We start from the raw sequence: 21,387 nt of genomic DNA, 5'->3' as shown, positions 1-21,387 counted from the left end.
TTTTCCTCCTAAAAACAGACTTGCGCCATACGGCATGTTTTTGCAGTTACCAGAGTTGATGACACTCTGTATGACTCGTTTGTTTTGTTGATAGAAGCCTTACCTTCCTGGAAGCTAATGAAGCTTCTCTGAGAAGGAGGACTGTCCATCCCGACTTTAATCCCCCAGAGGTACAGGGCAAAACTCTGACATGGGGATTTCTTGGAAGTCAGGTTCTTCAGCTCTGTCTTTGCCAAGAGTATCGTTTCTGCCAGACCTTAACCTTTCCCCCTGCCACTCTAGCTTGTTGTTAAGTGAACTTGCCTAGGAGCATCTGCCATGCATGAAGCCTCCAGGGGAGGAGGGCTTTGCCTAAGAAAAGCTCTCAACGAGTTTCATCACCGTGCTGTCATCCAATTGTGGATGCTCTAGAAGAAAGTAGCTCATTATAAAATAGCTGGGGAAAAGCACATCTAACATACTGGGGAAAGCCAGCAACTAGTTGTACAGCAAGAGGCGTGCCTGAGCTCCTTCTTCTGGTTCTCTGTTGATTCCTATGTAACTTCAGGGTTATTGGGGTCCCCAAGGTCTGGTGCGAATGTTGTATCTGCCAGTCAGGCCTCTCAACTCAGATTTCAGTAGCAGAGGAGATGTGGTGAAGGAACAAAAACCCATCATTTCTTGATCCTGTGGTGAAATTTGGATATCTAAGCTAAACCCCCTTCTTATCAGTGAAGTCCCAAATGGCCTAGATGAATAAGTTAAAGACACTAGCAGCACACGACTTAGCAGGCTGTCCACTTCCGTGAGGATGGTCAAGATCAAGGACTTCCCAGACTAGATGGAACTTAAGGTAATTTTTGAAGGGCCTCCCAATAGATGGGAGATATTTCAGATAATGTGACAGATATAACTCCATTTGTGGTTCTGGGACTAGAGTGGGAATGTTGTTAGGAAAACAGCATGTCTTTGGGGTATGCTTAACTGGGGAGATCCAGAACGGAGCAGAGTTTCTTCCTCAGCATTGGACCTACGTAGCCTCATAACAAGGGACACAGCTTCTTCATTTGTCTCAACACTGAAAAAGTTGGCTTAATGTTCCTGAAATACAGATAGTCTTTCTGTTGTATGGAAGAAAAGGGCACAGGATGCTATTACCTTAGTTATTGGTGTAAGAATTTGAAAGACAATGGCATCCTGAAAGTTAGCAGGTTAGTTTTCTTTCTTTCTTTCTTTCTTTCTTTCTTTCTTTCTTTCTTTCTTTCTTTCTTTCTTTCTTTCTTTCTTTCTTTCTTTCTTCCTTCCTTCCTTCCTTCCTTCCTTCCTTCCTTCCTTCCTTTCTCTCTCTCTATTTCTTTCTTTTTTTGATTGACATTTACAATTCCTAGATGACAGTTTTCTTCCTCATTGCGATATGAGGGTCACTGTTGAATTCTCACTTTATTATCTGGTCTCATGGTCAGAAGACTCCTTCTAGCCAAAGCCAACTGACAGAAGATTCCAAGAGGGAGAAGGCAGATTGGTGGAGAAGGGAGCGAGCCACCAGCAGTAGAGAGGTGGAGACAGTTCCCAGAAGGAGGGTCCCCTTTTCATTGTTCTTTTCAAGTCTGGGCTCCTCTTTGGCCTATTGCACATTTAACTGTGAAATAATGGAAGCCACTGTCCTGAAGTCACTTTCCTGTTCTTTGTGATACCTTTCTCCAACCCTCTTCTCTCTGGCCACAGTTCTGGATTCAGCAGAACAAGCCTCCTTGGCCTTGGATCCTTAAGACTTGGTAACTGTTATATATCACAAGCCTGCCTGTTGGCCACCTAGAAATGTGATCAAATATTCAGCAAGGCTACCTGTCAATGCAAGCTCTGGCCAACAACCCTGCTAGTCACTGGCTTTCTCCTCCAAACCATTTCTAGATGTGTTTCGGGCCTGTTCATTTTCCCAGGTAGCACAGAAAAAAGGCAGTCTGTGAATCTATTAATGCCACATTCACTAGCCCACATCGTTCTTTTTGCTCCTGAGCAATAACATTTTTTGAAAAAATGATTTGAAGTATTTTACTGTAGTAGAAGGACTATGGGCTTTTTGGTTGAATAGACTTGGTTTTGATCTCTGCTTTTGGCGCTTGTTAGATGTGAGACTGTGAATCACTTTCCCCATCTTCCAATGCTCAGCTTTTGGTCTTCAGGGAAGAATATTTCAATTCAGCCCATACATTAAGAGGGATGGTACATGAGCCATGGTTAGAACACAGCAAAGCCTCAGTAAAAGATAGCTCAAGTTCCTTTTATTTCATCTTGACATAAGGAGCAGATCTTCTAAGCATAAAGAAAGAACTCATAAAATTGAAAGAATCAGGGTGATGTCTACACAGGGACTACACTTCAAATTTCCCCACTAACTGATTATTCACAACACTCTAGCTTTGAGGCTCACATTTTACTAGAATTGCTCATATTGCCCTGGGGATATTCTAGTCTGAGATATGGACCTTTTCCCTGAGGGTAACTGACTCTATTAATTCCAAATGCTAGTAATTAATAACAGTAGAGAATTGGATACAAATGTTTTATTTTTTGTTCTTGAAGACACACTTGAGTATATGATCTGTTAAGATCACCTTGGCTTCTAAATATAGCTTTGGGAGCTGAGAACACAAATACAATGAACAAGACATAGATATGCTCCCTGAATTTACTTTTACCCCTGAACACTCAGTTTTAATATAACACAAGGTATTTAACCAAGTGTAAATTTAGTAAACATCAATATATAACAGAAAGCAATTGGAAGGAAGTGCTGGAAAATTATTATCTAAGTTTTAAGAGGATGTGATTCAAGTGTTTGGCTTCAATCCGACCGCCATCCTTTGAATTACATCACTTGATCTGATTTTTCTAACCATGGGCTATCAGAGTTCATTTTGTTGCTGAGTGACTTAATAAATCATATTCACGATCTGGTCCCTCTGTTCTTCCCAAGAATGTGGCTTTGATGAATAAACACCAGTTCTAATGTGTTTGTTTCTATCACATGTACATCCAAAGTTATAAAATCCCGCTCTTGCACAAGCTCTGAGTTTTACCACGTATACTGTGTTGGCTCGGAACATGTTGATTCTGTCAGCCTCTGTGCTAGACGCAGAAGAAAGAGACGTGTCCTCAACATGGTGATTCTGTCATTTTTTCCCCTGTGAAACAAAATTTATCTTGTTTCTGCTTGGTGGGGTCAAGTGAGCAGGGCTGAGAGTCTTTCCTAAGGGCACATGGGGATCTATGCCAGGCTGCTCTGTAGTTTCAGCTTATAATTAACGGGTGATAAAGAGCAGGCTTGGAATGGACAGATTTTATTCACAGGTACAACTGGTGCACAGGTAGACATCCAAATGCTCAAGACCTGGATGGGAGGCAGTATTTACCCCTTTCAAACTACAGAAAGTCATCTGCATCATCTGCAACACAGCTGAGTCTACTTTAGTCAGAGGGAAAGAGGGGGAGACTTTTGGCTGCTTAGATCGGCGTTCCTTTTTAGTCTGGAGCTCTTGGAACTGGCTCCTACCGGTTTAGCAGAGCCAAATGTGCACCTCTCTTCCCAATACCATGTGCAGTGACATCATATTAGCAGCCTAAAATTAGCACCATGGGTGTAATTTACACTACAGAAATTAGCAAACACTGAAAATTAGTAACTTGAAAACTTTATAGCTTCCTGTGAGACAACTAAGTAGAAATAATTACTGTGCTGTTGATCAAATAAGGTTCTAAGGACAGTAAATTAAAGTTTTCAAGAACTGCAACTGGATTTAGTTAATAATTTATAAAAAATTATTTAAAATATCTATGCTCTAATTCTAAACACATACCTGTGTGTGCAGCCATTTATAATAGAGTTTCAAATCCTTTTTTAAAAAAATCAGCATATAGCTGAGCTATCAGTGACTCTATGGTACTCATATTAAATATTGTGGCACTTTTGTTCATAGGTCAGATGTTTTACATAATGAAGATAATACTCTACTTTTTAAAACATGAAGCTAGGAGAAAATATGAAGCAGAGAACTTAGTACTGATCATAGTAGGTTTGTCTTCTTTATGAAAATCCACCTGACACAAGGATTTTTAAAGAAGTAGTTCTTAAACTCTCTTAATAGAAAAACAACAGTAAAAAACAAAACAAAACAAAAAAACAGAAAAAAAAGCAAAAAAATTAAAAAATCCCCAAAACAGTACTGCCAAATTGGAATTGCATTGTAGACAATCATTACCTATTCAAAGTTGAATTATTCAGTTGACAAGGCACTGTATTGTTTAAAATAAATTTGCCCCTTAAATTTCAAGTTATTTTATGTCAGGGACAAGAGAAGATATTCTGCCATTTATGAGAATATAGCTATTTGCTTGCCACAAGAAGAAAGTCTTAAAGAAAGCATGTCCTCCCAAATTGGACGTGATGGTTTTTGGTTTTGTGTCTTTTTTAAATGAGGATACAATGGGCAGATGGAGAAGAGGTGTTCTGAGAGGAGCTGGAGGAAGGGATAAATAGGATAAAAAGATATGTATAAAATTCTCAAGGAATTAATAAAAGAGAAAAAGAATAAGAAGTCTTTTGCTAATAAATCTATACTATTCATAAATAAATATTGTTGGCTTAGATTATAGAGGAATTCAGGGAATAGATAAAATGATTGTCTAACAGTCCAGGGGAGAACAACTCTTATTTATTCTCAGGGAGCAGATCCTAAGACTCTATATCAGTCATTCATCAATACAGAACATATTTATCATACTGAGAGTTTCCATGGAAGTGTAATGCTTTCCCATAGTTTACTAATAAAGATGTTCCTTAGGGCCGTGGTTCTTAGACTTCCTAATGCTGCGACCCTTTAATACAGTTCCTCATGGTGTGCTGACCCCAACCATAAAACTATTTTTGGTGCTCTTCATAATTGTAATTTTGCAACTATTATGAATCATAATATAAATATTTTTGGAGGCAGAGGTTTGTCAAATAGGTCCCGACCCAGAGGTTGAGAACCACTACCTTAGAGTATATGTGAGAAGAAGTACAGAGCAAGAGATGGTGAATTAACCAAAGTGTAATGCTGGGAATTTCAAGTCCTCCTCCCCTCTGCCTGAGGGTTCCTTTCCATCTCTGGTTCTACAGACACTATGTCCCTAACATCCTTCTTGCTACCCCATCTTCAGAGTTAGTATCTGCAGGTGTCCCTGCCGTTATTCAAATGATTTATTGGTCCAGTGCTTGCTCTGAGCCAGGCTGCAGGGCAATGCGTGCAGGGATCTCATTTATTTGAGGGGGTCCTGTTTGGGTTCTGTGATTGGAGTCATGGGAGAGAAAATGGCCATTCTCCTAACTGACTTTCTCAGTTTTGAGGATGGGCCCATGGGACCAATGTTATTTTGCATTGTCTGGGGAACAGCTGTTCTCTGTTGCGGACGGTTGTACTAGAAGGGCAGTAGGCTAGGAGTGATATGTGGGTGTTACAAGCTCCTTATTTTCCTCATGAGAAACATCATTTCAGTGTCCAAAAGAGAAAATGAATGATGGCCACGTGGTCTCAGAAACTATGGCTGCCTTCACGGCTTTTGAGGAAATGAAAGCCTCTAGTGCCAGCATAGGGAAGGAGGTCCTCAGAGTCCATAGCATAAAGGACATTTACAGCGAAGGGTAATCATCATTTGTGTTGGATGTCTACTTGCTGGCTTCTACCTTGGTTATTTAAAAATACCAGAATGATCTAAATTGAGTGGAATCTTCTCTCTCTCTCTCTCTCTCTCTCTCTCTCTCTCTCTCTCTCTCTCTCTCTTGGTGGGTAGACACTGTCAGAATATCTAATACAGGAGTGTGGACAGGCAGCCAATGTGGGGAACTAGAACCTACATTCTTGTTATTGACACGGCCTTTCCTCTCCCTTTCTCCACCCCCTTTGTATCTGGTCTTTCTCCCTTCAACTCTCCCTTCTTTCCCAGGTGTGTTTGATAACTGCTCCCACACAGCCAATGACAAGGGCTGGGCCCTGGGGATCCGCTCAGGGAAGGACAAGGGCAGGAGAGATGCTCGCTTTTTCTTTTCTCTCCGCACTGACCGGGTGAAGAAAGCTACTATTGTGACTGGCCACAGCCGATACCAGCCAGGCACATGGACTCATGTAGCAGCCACTTATGACGGACAGCATATAGCTCTGTACGTGGATGGCACTCGAGTGGCTAGAAGTCCTGACCAGTCTGGTCCACTGAATAGCCCTTTCATGGCATCCTGCCGCTCCCTACTCCTGGGAGGGGACAGCTCCGAGGATGGGCATTATTTCCGTGGATATCTGGGCACGCTGGTCATCTGGTCGACTGCCCTCTCCCAAACCCACCTCCAACACAGTCCCCAGCATCCAAGTGGAGCAGATGAGTTGACCACCCTGATCCTGACAGCCACTTTCAACCCTCTAAAGGAACAGTGGGCCCCCTTTAGAGATGAGACATATCCCCGGCTGGAGGTTCTCCAGGACTCTGAGTCACAGCCTGAGATCCTGTCACCTTTGCAGCCCCCACCTTGTGGGCAAACAGCTTGTGACAATGTGGAACTGATCTCCCAGTACAACGAGCATGGGCCTCTTCGGGGAGAGAAAGTGATCCGCTACCAGGTGGTCAACATCTGTGATGATGAGGGCCTGCATCCCATTGTGAGTGATGATCAGATCCGCCGGCAGCACGAGGCACTGAATGAGGCCTTCAGCCGCTACAACATCAGCTGGCAGCTGAGTGTCCACCAGGTCCACAACTCCACCCTGCGCCACCGGGTGGTGCTTGTTAATTGTGAGCCCAGCAAGATTGGCAATGACCACTGTGACCCTGAGTGTGAGCATCCACTCACCGGCTACGATGGGGGCGATTGCCGCCTGCAAGGTCGCTGCTACTCCTGGAATCGCAGGGATGGACTCTGTCACGTGGCGTGCAACAACATGCTGAATGATTTTGATGATGGGGACTGCTGCGATCCTGAAGTGACTGATGTCCGCAAGACTTGCTTTGACCCTGACTCACCCAAGAGGTAAGGAACTGGGGTCTGGGGCGCGTTTCTTACACTATACATTTCTAACACTGAATTACTCTTTGATTCCAGGACAGAAAAGAGGGTTCACACAGTCCCCAAATAAAACATTCTTCCCTCCTAGGCTTTACTGGGCTTTTAGGAAGTACTAGGTGTGTGAGGTAATGAAGGGCCTGGAAATGCCCAATAAGGTACAGCTCTCACAGAGCTCAAGGTCTGTGGAGCAGAGTTCCTACGAACTACTCCAGGACATGCGGGGGTGGGGCAGAGAAGACATACACCAGCTCAAGGACTTAGACCAGAGGAGTCCAAGGAATCCCCAAGAAGAAACACATGATTCCTCAGAGAGCTCTTTGAAAAAGTCACTGTCCCGAGTGTGGGAGTTGGTGAGTTAGTCAAATTCTCATCAATCAAATGACATACTTGAAGTGAGCTGATTTGGGCCCGTTTTCTGGATGTACTAGTCCCAGTCCAGGAAGGCCTGGTGGGTAAAGCAGCCCACTGTGGCAGGAGCAAAGTGTTCGATTCATGCTTTAGGAAGCAAGAGAAGAGGAGGAAGAGGCCAGGGTCCTGCAGTTCCCGCTGAGAGTACATTCCTGGTGATTCAAGAGCCTTCCACTAGACTTGAACTCCTCAGTGTTCTATCACTTCCCACAACACTCCCCTGACCTTTGAAGTACTTGTTGGTCAGACTTTCGGTTGCTGTGACAGACACCTGAGGGAAGTGATTTAAAAGAGGAAAGATATATATTTTCTGGGCTTATCATCTCAGACGTTTCAGTTTATGTATCGGGACCTATGGTGAGACTTTACACACAGTGGAGGAAAGATGCTGCTTCATGATAGCTAGGAAGCAGAAGAAGGCTGGGAGGTGCCAGGAGACAAGACTGGCTCCTCAACAACGTGTGCTGGTGACTCGCCATCTTCAGTAACCCTCACCCCCTAAGTCTCTACTACATCCCAATAATGACATTAAATCAGGATTCTATCAACAGGTTAATCCATTGATGAACTCAGGGCTCTCCTCTCAGGATCCATCACTTCCAAAAGTTCTCTCAGTTAGTAACTAGTGCTTTAACATGTGAGATGACACGTCAGATTCAAACCACACCAGGGACCCTCATCTAAGTCACAGTAACAGTCTTTCAAGGTGCCCGGGCAACATATCTTCAGAATGTTCCTTTAGCTTTTTGAATTTTGGCTGCATCACCCATATCTGAGTCTTTATAACTTATTTTTCTCTCTGTCTCAGAGTTGCTATGGAAACATATCTCATTCCATTTATTATCCAGACCTATGATGCCCACATACAATATTTGCATTGTATAACTAAAGGAGATATTTGTACTCTTAGGAATAGTAGCACTAAATCCAGTGCCTTGATCATGCTAAGCACAAGCCCTACCACTAAGCAAAACTTCCAGTCTCAAATATTTGAACATTTTTGATTGTTAAAAATATTTAGATCACAGTGTGTGTATGTGCACGTGTGCGCACGCGCATGTGCATACATATGTTTGTGTGAATGCACATATGTTCCGGTGCATGCATGCATGAATGCATGTGGAGGCCATAGGACAACTTTAGGTTATTCTCAGGTACTCCTGAGACATAGACTCTCATTGGCCTGGAGTGTGCTGGATAGATTTGGGTGTGGGTCCAGTGATCCCTGGGGATTCGTCTATTTCCACACACCCCAGTTCTCAGATTACAAGCATGCACCAGTAGGTATGGTGGTTGGTTTTTAAACATGGGCTCTGGAGACTGAGTGTGCTTGCAATAAAAGCACTCCGTGGACTGAGCAGTCTCCCTAGCCCCAAACCTTCACATTCAAAGTATCAAACTGTATTAAATGAGGAACAGTAATCCCCTAACACTTCTCCATGTTCCAGTGTTAAATGGAACAGGCAGCCGTATTTAGTTAATTTACCTCTCTTCTAGCAATCACCTCCATAGACAGGGCTTATTGTTTTTATTTTATTTTTTGAGCACCTATATGGTTCTTTAAATTTGAATGTTTATTCTCCTTATATATGAAATTTTTCTTAAAATTATTACTTTGATACTTCTCTGTTCTATTTTTTTCTCCTCAGACACCTAGCTATGTATCTTCTGATCTATTCCTTGACTTCCTGTTTTTCTTATGTTTTTTTTAATGTTATTTGGTTGTTGTTTTTTTTTTTTGTCAGCTATATTTCTTTAATTTTGTCTTCTAATTCTTCAGTGCAACCCAGCAGGGTGCACTATTCTGGAGGTATTGCAATATAAGATAGATGAGTGAATTGGATGCAGCAAGCTCCTACTCCACCTCCTAGCTCTCTATAGTTACTATATTGTCCTACACTAGAGGACCCATAAGATACTACCATATTAAGAATATATATTTGTAGTTTTTTTTTTTAACTCTTTGGTCTTTACTCTTTGGGGGCCCACCACCCAGATCCCAAATTAATACACAGAGACTTATTCTTTCTTATAAATGCCCAGCTTTAGCTTGGCTTGTTTCTAGCCAGCTTTTGTTGACTTAAATTATCCTGTCTACCTTTTGCCTCTGGGTTTTTAACTTTCTTTACTTCTTACTCTGTGACTTGCTGTGTAGCTGGTTGGCTGGCCCCTGATTTCCTCCTTTCCTTTCTTCTCACTCCTCAGTCTTCTCTTCTCAGAGTTCTCCTCCTTTTTATTCTCTCTGCCTGCCAGTCCTGCCTATCCTTTCTCCTGCCTTGCTATTGGCTGTTCAGCTTTATTAGACCAATCAGGTGTTTTAGACAGGCAAAGTAACACAGCTTCACAGAGTTAAACAAATGCAACACAAAAGAATGCAACACATCTGTGCATCATTAAACAAATGTTCCACAGCATAAAAAATGTCACATATCTTAAACAATATTATGCAACATATATTACAACACTTGATCTTAGCTCAAAGACTGAGAAGCAATTATCTTCTATTTCTTTTGACAACTTGAAAGTTTTAAGATAAATTAAAAAAATCTTCTAATTTTAATATCAGTTTACTTTTAGTTATTTAAATATCTGGCTTTATCATTTTAAATTTTGTGTCTGTTGTGTGTGCGTGTCTGTGTATAAGTATGTGCATATATGTGCAGGTATCTGTGGGGGCTAGAGGCATTGCATCTCCTGGAGTTAGAGTTAGAAGCAGTTGTGAACTGCCCAATATGAGTCTGGGAACCAAGCTTGGGTTCAATGGAAAAGTAGTGTGTGCTGTTGTTAACCATTGCACTATCGTTTTTAGTCAACCATTTTTATTTAAAGTTGTAAGATTCATTTTTGTTTTATGAAAATAAGACTAAAAAAATTCTTGTCTCTTTTCTTCACATTGGTGATTTGTTTAAAATATCTAGTGGTTGTTCACATAGTAGGGAACATACCTCAAAATCTCTGTTTAATTGTTCCCAAACTTCCCTTTTCTCTCTTTCAATCCCTTCATACTTATTCTATGTGTGAAGTTTTGTTTATTTTTTTTTATCTTATGTTCTTTGTGCTAAAAATTTGTTATTAAGACACTGAATTATTTTTACTGTTCAGGAAAGAACTGAGACACAATCCTTTGTCAGGTTCTTATGGTATGTCAGAAACATTAAACTAAGCAGAAGGAAAACCAAAGGAATGCATAAAGGACAGTGCCAGCAACTTACTGGAGGGCTTAAAATTTTTATCTAAATTCTCTAAATTTAAATACAGACTGAAGCATGAAAAACAGAACATGGCCTGTAAAGTGCCTTTCTGTGCCATGGCTTGGATTACTTGAAAGACTTTGGATTCATAAGAGACCCTGATCTCTGGGTTTCTATGGGGTTCTTGGAGTTGGTAAAGCAAGTGGCCACTTCTGAACTAAATTAGCCATGTATAACACTCTTATTATCACAATTAAATCACAGAGCTCAATCTCACAGTTCCATTATTTTGTGACTCTTGAAGGATCCAACTTCAACAAGTGCTTTGCCAGACACTTATTGAGCAAGTGAGTATGCCAGGCACAGAGTCCATCTACTTAAGAACTTACAGTTTAGGGGGAGGTAGTGGGAGAATGGGCTCAGACCTATAGATAGATTACAGAGCAGCGTTCATTAGTAATTGATGATTGATGTGTGATGATTGCTCTTGCTTTCCAAAGCCTATTCAACTTTCCCACCACTCCCATTAAGAAATCAGAAATGTAGGCCAAAGTAGTTCCTTTCTCAAAGACTCTGGGAGGAGGAGAGAGCCCATGGAATCCAGCATTGAACATCTGTAGCCCAGATGGGGCTATCAAAGGAAATCATTTATAGGACTTGGGACTGGTCAGAGGAGATATGAGTTATAGATACATTACCCAGCCAGTGGATCAGAATTACTGAGATAGAGGAACATGGCTTGTGGCTAGGGCAGGCTGCATCAGCCAGATATCCACTTCTACTTACTAGCTGTCTTTAGAGAGCCCTCAAGAGGTATAGGAGAGAAGGGGGTTGAGTGTACACATCAGTGCAATCACAAATATCACTGACCATTTACTTAGGGAGCTAAGCCAAGGACATCCCTGTGCCCAAAGGTAAACTTGGCTTCCCTGGCCTTCCCAGTTCCCTTTGAATCTTTCAGTTCCCTTTGGTCATTGTTCTTATTATTTTCCTCCCTAATATTTCTCTGCTTCTGCACCTGCTTTCTATCTGATTTGCTCTTTTTCAGAAGGGTTGGATTAAGTATCCAGCCCAATGTGGAACTGTGTGCTTGTTTCCTTTTTTGATTCTGTGTCTCAGATTCTTACTACGGTTGGCAAGGAGGGTAATTGTTGAAAAAAAAGCAAATGGCTGAGCCCTGTTGAGGCAAGCATTTGATCACTCAGTGTTAGACCTTGCTAGGAAGCAGGCAACGGGAAACGTGCCATTTGTGTTCTGAAGCATGTGGCAGGCAAACATAGCTTGCGCTCACAACCCTGTTCCCTGCTCCATTCCTTGAGTTTTGTTCAAGGGTAAAGGACTGTACATGGAAGGCTAGTATGTGGCCAGCAGGGTCAGGGCAAAGCACATGGGGTTTGCTCATAGTACCGTGGGAATGGTGCATCTTGGGTCGGGAGGGCTAATGTATATGGTATCAAAGGGAAGGGGTGGAGAAGCTGGTGCTGTACTAGCGTGGATGCTGGGACTTCACTAGGATTTGCTCACCCACACACTGTGGCTTTGGAGCCAAAGGAATGGTGGAGCTGGGCTCCTGCAGTGATGGGTCTGTTAAACATCAGCCAGGCTTCATTATAGGTTTCTTTTGAAGTCAAGATTCAAAGTTCCCTGAAGCCAAAAAAAAAAAAAAAAAAATCAGGGGAAAATAAGTGTAAGGGGGTAGAAGAGGGCAGGGAGAGAAGAAATGGAGGGAAGGCTTTAAAACTGAACAGAAAAGTCCCTCAGTCTTCCCACTTCACCGAGTTTGGACTTCACAAAGTAAAGGGACGGCTCACTTTCTCCTACTCCCATCACCTGATGAGGAGAATTAGAGAACGCGAAGATAAGCTCAGGCAACTTACCTAGAAACAGAAACCACTCCTGTTTACTCTCCTGCAGGCCAATTTTCCACAGTTGCAATAAATATTGTCTTAGAGTAAATAAAACCCAGCTTTTCTGTTCACCTGGCTAAGTGCATTTTTCTCTCCAGGTGTGTGAAGAGAGACTGTTTTTCTCCTTTTGTGGTTATTTCTTGGCTCAATAGACAGACTTGTGAATGAGCCATGTGGTGTGTCTGGGCTACAAATATTTCCTCTTAGGAAAAACCCTGAGAGACCCCAAGTCTCCAACCGCATCCAGTCGCTCAAGGTAGTTGGGTGTTTTCCTAGGAGTTGGGGTGTAGCTCTGGTCCCTTGGCCAGATGCCTCTTTCTCTCAGCTGATCTGATGTCATTTCAAGATCTTCCTAGAATTTAAGCATAAAGAACCTGAAAGACAGCTGCTTACTTACATTTTCCTTCTTTCTCTAGAAACTTTGTCTGTACCTTAGTGTAGAGAGCAATATATATATATATATATATATATATATATATATATATATATATGTGTGTGTGTGTGTGTGTGTGTATATATATATAAAATCTTGTTTTCTCCTAATCCAGACCCTTGATCTCATGATGTCAGAGATATAGATTGGGGATGGGTGGAGTACAGAGATGTTTTTGCTCCAGGGCTCTGTCTAAGGCTGTCTCAGGACGGACCTCTCCCCGGAGGAAGCTGCTGACCAATTGTTTTCTGTGCTGCATACTTTCTTTTCCTTCTCTTCTAGGGCTTTTGTCTAATGGTTGTGGAGTTGATGTCTCAAGCTCCACACTTGGATAACTAATTCTCACCTAGGATTGACTTCTTAAGAGTACCACTTCCTCATTCCTGGGACATTTCCTTGTCCTGGTATATGACCTTTTTAATTGCACTTTCATTATTTCTCATCTACTCAATGCTGACTCCCAGCTCCCGGCCATTTCATATTTCCCTTCAGTTGTGGCAAAGGCTTCCAAACTGGTCTTGTGTTTTTTGTTCTTGCTCCTTCTTTTACCCGACGTCTATTTTTAAAACAGCAGAGTAATCCTGAGGTCGTAATTCAGATCATGTGATCCTTCTACAGTAGCCCCTCAGCTCACAGGGAGTCAAGGTTAAGCAACAATGTCACTGTGCTCTGTGGGACCTTCCTGACCTCACACTGTCACATCAGTGGCTTCACTTCTCTCTGTACCTACCACCCAGTTGAATCCCAGCCACACTGCCAGTCTCCCTGTCCTTGGACCTGCTGGTTACACTCCTTCTGCAGGGTCTTTCTGGTGGCTTTCATTCCTCTGGAATGTTCTTCTCCAGATTTATTCATGGTTACCGTGTACACATTTTTTTTTTCTGGTAATTTTTCAAAGTCACCTTCAGGTGAGGTCTTCTTTGGTGGCCCCATATAAATCTTCACACACTCCCTTGAGTTTTCCTTGTTTTGTTCCTGTTTCCTGTTTGAGTTTTCTTTTTAGAATTTATCACTAGCCTGTTATTTGGTTCATTTTCCTTAATGTCGATCTTCTCCAGTGGAATGTGAATTCCATGAATGAAGGGATTTTTACGTGGTTGGGTTGCTATTGTGCCCTAGAACCTAGAACAGAAAAAGAACAAACTAAATAGTCAATAAATAATTGTTGAAAAGTCATGTTCTTACTCTAGTACAGTGGTTGGCAAACTATGATCACTGAACTAAATTTGGCCAACTATGATTACATAAATAAAGCTCTGTTGGAACACAGCCATACCCACTTGTTTGTATATTGTCTATGGGCTGCTTTCATGTGGCAGAGTTGTATAGTTACAGCAGAGACCAGATGGCCCACAATGTCTAAAATATTTACTATAAACATTTGTCCTACTATATATTCATCATAGCATACTATAATTATCCCTTGTTGCCTGTCTCTTACACAAGACTTTTGATTCTTTGTTCATAGTTCTTGGAACAAAAGAAGTACTTGGTTAGAATAGCAAAAATGAAGTGATTCTGTCTATGTATATGATATATATGTCACATTTATATATATATGTGTGTGCAGTTGCATAGGATCCATGAAGATTTTGGTGACTAATACAGGTTCTGAGATGTCATGATTTGCACCAGCAGCATTTTGCCCAGACACCTCACCACTGAGCATGCTTACGTCTCGGTAGCAATCTACTAGATTACCATAGTTTCTGCCTCATCACAACTTTACATTAATCAGTTTGCTGTGGCTCCTACTGTACCTAATTGGACTTTTTTTTTAGATTAATTTCTTACTACTAATTGCTTCAATTTTTCAAAATACTTTAGTTCAAATTTTTCAGATAGTAATGAGAATTGACCCAACTCACTTTGATGTGTGAGGCAAAAGTCATAGATCTCTGTCAGCATTGGTTTCTATAAACTATGACCAAAAGACAAAATAACTGGGAAGGCTGCTGAGGGCTCTAGGACATTCTAGATAGAGTCAGCTGTTTCACTATCTCTTATTTTGGATAAGCATAGACATTTTTATTGGTTTTGCTTAGGTTTTCCTGGTTGTCTGTGGTACCCATAGAACATTCATACCAGTTGTGTTCTCAGGACCCCATGATTAGAATGTAAAATCATTAATTTTATTGTAGGAACAGAACTAAATTTTATATTGATTTTTGATTTTAATGATGGTGGCAGCATTTAAGAATTAAATATTTAATTTTCCCACATTTTCTATGTAAGAATGAGCTTTATACAGTGCAGCAACTGTCACCATGGAGTGACAGAACAGGAACCCAGCTGGATTCACAGACAATGCTATAATGGTGGGTCATGTCCCTAACAGGAGGAAATAATGAGTATGCATTAATTTAATTATATAATTCTTACAGAGAATGTATATGAGGAAATGAAGGAAAGGGAATGGAAATCACAATAGAAGGACTTTATGAAAGAAGTGAGTTCTTTAAGATATGAAGAGTAGAATGTAGGAGATATTATGGAAGGGCCAAGATGTAAATCAAGAAGCATATTGTCATGTATAAACATAAGGTCACTGTGAAAAGAGATGTTAGGAAAGGCAGTTTCATAGATAAGAGAGAGAAAGGCAGACATTGAAAAAGTTATAGCCCTAGCAGTTGTTAGAAGTTTGGCCTAGGGAGTTGCACAAGAAAGAGTTTGGAGCCACAGAAAATGCATAGATACAGAAACCTCTGGTTGATTATGTATCCATTGGAGCAGTCACCATCCATCCTGAGTTACATATTTTCCTTTAGAGAAAACATTTTCTAACATCATTAATTTTTATTCCTTTGTGTGTTATGTAGGTACACATGCTACAGCGCATGTACATGTGGAGGGCAGAGGACAACTCTGTGGAGTTGATCCTCAGGTCATCAGGCTTATGCCATAAGCACCTCTATCCTTTGAGCCATCTTGATGCCGTGAGATCAATTTTCTTATATCTGGAAAACATCATTAGGAATTTCCTTTATTAAATGTTTTCTAGCTTTAAGATTATTGTTTCCGCAAAGCATCTTTATCAAAGTATCTTTATCTTTTTCAAAGATACCTTTGTTAGGTATATCCGCTCAGATTGACTGTTTGCTCTTATTAAGGTATCACTTTCCAACTCCTGTTAATCTTACAAAATCAACTAACTGTTATTGATTTGTGTTTATTCTGCCTTTTCATTCCAGCTGTTTTTTTTTTTTTGAGAAAATTTGTCTCTTTGATACTCTATAAATTTACTATGATATGTTTGATGTGATTTTCATTTTTTTTTATTGTACTTGAGGTTTACTATCATTGGATCTGAGCAGGCATGCATGTCATCACCTTTCAGGGACATTGTAAACTACAGCTATTCAAATACATCCTCACAGTTCCCCTGGATCTACATCTCAATTACTCACCCTCCCCTCCTGTAGCTCTTATCCAGTTTCTGTTTTTGTCTCTCTAGGTCTTCCCTTTGTTTTTGAGACAAAGTCTCCTTATGTGGCCCAGGCTAACCTCCAGTTAATAATCCTCTTGTGTCTGTTTGGATTATAGGCGTGTATCCTGATACCCAGCCTCTCTGTCTGGTTACCCCAAATGTTTCAGTGTCTTCACTGGATTTGAGTAAATGTGGTTGGGTGTATAGTCTATTTGTTTCTTCCTTCAGGTCTGGCTAACTTTCTTTCTTAAAAATACTGTTTGTTTATTCGTGTATTTATATTTGTGTGTGTGTGTGTGTGTGTGTGTGTGTGTGTGTGTGTGTGTGTGTACACCAAAGGGGTGTGGTTGTGTATGTCAAAGCATCCAAGAGGAAGTCAGAGGATAACTTTGTGGAGGACTTTCTCTCCTTTTACCCTTACATGAGTGGGTTCTAGGGATGGAACTCAGGCCCTGTGGTTGAGATTTTTGCATTATGATTTTTCAAGGTGCTCTAATCAATGGAAAGTAGGTAAAGCACATGCAAGATTGCTTGGTAATATAGCTTATATATGAATCTATACCTTATCTCAAAAGGGCCAATTAAAATGTTACACCTATTTCTTCTCATGTTTTCACAATCTGATCAGGTTTTTGTTAGTTTTGCTTACTCTTCTTCATGGGTTTTGTTTCTTCATACTGCTCTGTGATTATTTTTATTGTAAACCCATTTTCTTACATTGGAAATATACCCATTTACTTTTGGCAGCTCTATTATGGACCTGGCAATGTGAAACCATTTCAAAATCTATCAACACAGACCATTCTTTTGGAAGACTACAGGGTATTAGAATAGAGATGAAAATCTCAGTAAATTAGTCTGTAGATACAAATTTTCAGGGGGTATTTTATCCTTGTTTATTGGCTCACAACCAAGGAACACAAAGTTTGCTTTGAACCTCTTAATAAAGTGGGACTTTTTCATTCTTAGGGACTCCATTGAAAATGTAGTCTTTGGGAGTTCTCGATTTTATGTGAGTCTTTCTTATCAAATATCTTACTTTGATAAACCCTACATTTTATTTTGTGTTGTATCCAAGAGTCTATAATGCTATGAAATTGAACTTTGTGGGTACCTGGAATTCCAGATTCCTCCAGGAAGCCAAAAATGTTAAATGTTATCTTTTATTAATTTCCTTTAAAAAAAAAGAGGTTTTTACATAGCTCAGCACCCTCCTTCCCTTCTGTATTTTGCTTTTACTTTATGTAGTCTTGGACATCCCTTTAATTTCCTTCCATCGTGACAATACATTGAAAATTTGTTTTTTATACTATGATTAAATGTGGCTTTTTTCAAAGGAGATAGTACTAAGGCTTTGGGTTTTCAAATCACCACTACCGTCTTTTTTAAACAAAAAAGGAATGTCTTAAGCCACTGGTTATTTGAATAATTCTTCAGGAAATATACCCAGGGGTAGCATGCAGGCTAAATGTGGTAGACCAGTGGGGCTGAAGACATTAAGGTGCATTAGTCATCTTTTGGGTAGGAAGTGTGACAGGTTGAAAATGTCTAGAAAAAGTATTGTGTCACAATAGGAAGAACTGGAACATCAGACATGAAAAGATTTGGCTCCCAGTCCTCATTCTTGTCTGGACATACAATTTAATTGTCTGCTAATCTGCATTCCCATTAATTTATGTCCAACAAATGTTTGCTGAATACCTCCTCCTTAGTCAGGAATTGTTGTAGGCTTTCTAAACATCATGGATAATGAGTCCTCTTCCTTCCTGAAGCCTCTAGTCTAGTGTGAGGGGAGACAGTCAGCAAATAAGCAATTGTGTACATGCTGTGTGTAAATGTTAAGATCCGGGGCAAGACATTCGGGAGAATAAGGGAGACAGAGAATGCGTGCTATGGAAGCAGCATGGAGGCAGTCTGTTGGATGCCCTACTGAAAAGACAGTGTTTGAGCAAACATCTGAAACAAGTCAGGCTGTGAACCCCCTGGAGTCTCAGATTATTCCCAGCAAAAGGAGAAGGAAGGAGCTGGTAGAACTGGAATGAGCTAAGTAGAAATGTGTTGGTAAGGAGAGGCCATGTAGTGCTGATGGGAACACAGGGTAGGTTGTAGCTGTCTTCTCCAGTAGCTGGGGCATCACTGATAGAGTTTGAATGGTAGTCCCACAATGTAGCAGCATATTAGTGGAGGGTGTGCAAAGAAGTACTTAATTGTTCTGTCTAATGCCAAGTAATATTGTGAAATTCAAGTAAGAAAAATGCTTGTTAAGGTTGTCCTGTAAATTGTGATTATTTTACATATGAAAAATGTTTGATGAAATATTGCATGGTGAGGTTAGAGGAGGTAGATATCCTTAAAGAGACATCAACTGGGTAACTGAAAAATAAATATGAAGAAGCTACTCATCATAGTGTGGACTTTACCAGGGATAATGTCTTATGAAATATTAGACATTCATTACGAACCAGAAGTCAGGATACCTTATTTACCGCAAGTCATGGAGTATCCATGCCCTATCTGTGTCCTCAAAGACTGAATGTAAAAGTGAAAAGCCAAACACAATGAGTATCTCCTTTCCATCATGGTTGTAAAAAATGTTACTGTTCAGGAAAGCCTGTATGTGTGCTATTCTTGGTAGAAGTGAGAATTTCCACATGGATATTGCCAAGTGTGGTAAGGAATGGAGGTCAGAGCAATGAGAATAAAGATAGAGAGAGGGATTCAGAATTATTCTAAACCAATCAAATGAGCTCAGCACAGCATCATGGAGATGGATATGATGAACTTAAGAGCTTAGGCTATAAAAATGTCTTAGTCAAGACAGCAGAGATCTATGTAGCCATGGATGTGAAAATAACTGTGTGTGTGTAAAAGTCTGACTTGACACTAAAAATACGCCAACAGTCCTAGGCTCTGTTAAGATTAAAGTATCCAGATTACTGGAAGAGTTGCTCCCTCTAGGCAACTCATAGTCAGGGTCTGTCTGGAGTCTGTACCCAGTTCTGGGCAGCAGGTTTTATGAGGAACATCAACAACTTGAAACATATCCAAGGCTTGAGGGAGAGTGGTGATAATCAAGATGGTAAAATGACCCTGATCTCCTTCAACTATGGATCTTAATGTCCTTCTTTCTTGGTTTGGGGAACCAGTATAAAAGGACTTTTAAGAAGAGTCACAATGGCCTCTTTTTCATTTCTTTAATTCTAGCTATTCATTCCATCCCATTAATTCATACAGTTTATGATGACAAACATTACTGAATGCCCATTATGATTTAGACATTAGAGAAGACATTACAGATATGACCCTTTCCTGTTCATATGGGACAGACATAAGTGCATACAACTACAGATCTGAGTAAGGTCAAGGCTTCCCTCTGATCACCAGTAGGTTCCTAGGTCTGAATTTCTATGGTAATTAATGATGTCTTTTTGCTTCCCATCTCTCTTCAATCCCAATTTAACTCTACATACAGTCATCACAATGTTCATTCCAAGAATCATTTAGTGTTCAGTGCTTCCCAGCTGTAAAGACTCACCTTGAAATGAGATAACATTTGTGTCGTTCTTGAATGATGAATAGAGATCAGAAAGGAGAGCTTAATAAAGGGCATAGGGGAGAGCAAAAGTTTAAAAAGGCATTCAGTGTAACTAAAATAATGTAATCATAATAACTACTGCACATCCAGTGACCTAACCATCAACTATAAAATTGTGGCAACATTATGTGCATTCATAGAGTAATATTAGGGCAACTGCTCAAACTGACTCTGTGTGAAATCTAGGACATTTAGTTAAATGTGTTTTGTAATTATATCTAATTATTCTGTTCAATGGTTTCATCTACTCCTTTTTATAGATCTAAATGCAATGAAAAGGCATCATCATCCCTAATTCTATTATTCTGCTACTTTCTATATGATCATAGATCATTAGTCAGAAAATAGATGTCACCTACTGTTCTTTTGGGCACTCTAAATCATCACAGGTAGTTAGGATAGGCATGCAGACTAAAGATGGTCTGTGCACTAGTGATCTTCCTGGGAAGCTATCACAGGGTTTCAATGCAACTAGAGTGAATGATAGTGTTTCAGTGGACAGTAGTGAAATTTAGACTAGTACAGAACGAGCCCTCTAAGACACATGCTAGTGCTCATCTTAGTTTTACCTTATATATTTGCATTTCATTTCTATGGTTTTAACCTTAAGTATTTTGCACGCATATTTCTCAATAAGGGGGGGCGCATCTCTGGAAGAAATTTTTACTCATTAGGTATCGATTACATCACACCTTATTGCAGGTTGGACTTAAAGCAGTTTTTTAAAATATTTTTATATGATGCTACATTTTAAAATAAGAAACATAAGAGCTGGGGATACTTCTCAGTGATAGAGTGCTTGCCTGGCATGTATGAGGCTCTGGATTTATGTTCTAATACCACAAAGAAATAAACCAAGAAGCATGGGCAGGAAGAAGGGAATTGGGGGAAGACAAGGACAGATAAAAAAGGACTGACTCAGTGGTGAATACAGGATGCTAAATGATTCACACACATTAGGATGCTAGAGTTGGCTCTGACTTTCTCGAAGCTCACACAGAGTGGAATGTAGGATAAATACATTGTTTTCCCCATCTTAAGAAATGGAAACACAGAACTTCTCAAGAGAACTGCTGGCACAGAGAACCACCCTGGGCAGAAATTTACCCTGGGGCTACACAGAGAAAGCAGCCTAGTGTATTGGAAAGCATTTTCAACCAAACCTTTGTTCAAAAATCAATTTTTAAAAAAACAGTTTGTAGTCTACATGTAAACACAGCAAAGGGATACTCTATGTCCATAACCTCTCAGAAAACAGTTGGCATATTTTTATACTGGGACAGTTTTCAGGAACAACTGATAATCAGGAGACTAGCCCTTCTGTGGACAGAAGAAGGAGGGGTTTCAGCTTCAGGCG

At 40.4% G+C, this 21,387-nt stretch overlaps 1 protein-coding gene across 2 annotated transcripts in view; it reads left to right on the top strand.

The window, feature by feature from the left end:
* Window positions 1-21,387, top strand: part of Pappa2 (pappalysin 2) — a 255,185-nt gene that overhangs the window by 26,334 nt on the left and 207,464 nt on the right. For both annotated transcript variants that reach the window (XM_076547785.1, XM_042258387.2), the window contains exon 3: window positions 5,962-7,033. In XM_076547785.1, the coding sequence (XP_076403900.1) occupies window positions 5,962-7,033 (1,072 nt within the window). The remainder of the gene's footprint in view (window positions 1-5,961; window positions 7,034-21,387) is intronic.

Source organism: Peromyscus maniculatus, chromosome 11, assembly GCF_049852395.1.
Source record: "Peromyscus maniculatus bairdii isolate BWxNUB_F1_BW_parent chromosome 11, HU_Pman_BW_mat_3.1, whole genome shotgun sequence".
NCBI lineage: Eukaryota > Metazoa > Chordata > Mammalia > Rodentia > Cricetidae > Peromyscus > Peromyscus maniculatus.
This window is presented reverse-complemented; position numbering and strand designations above follow the sequence as displayed.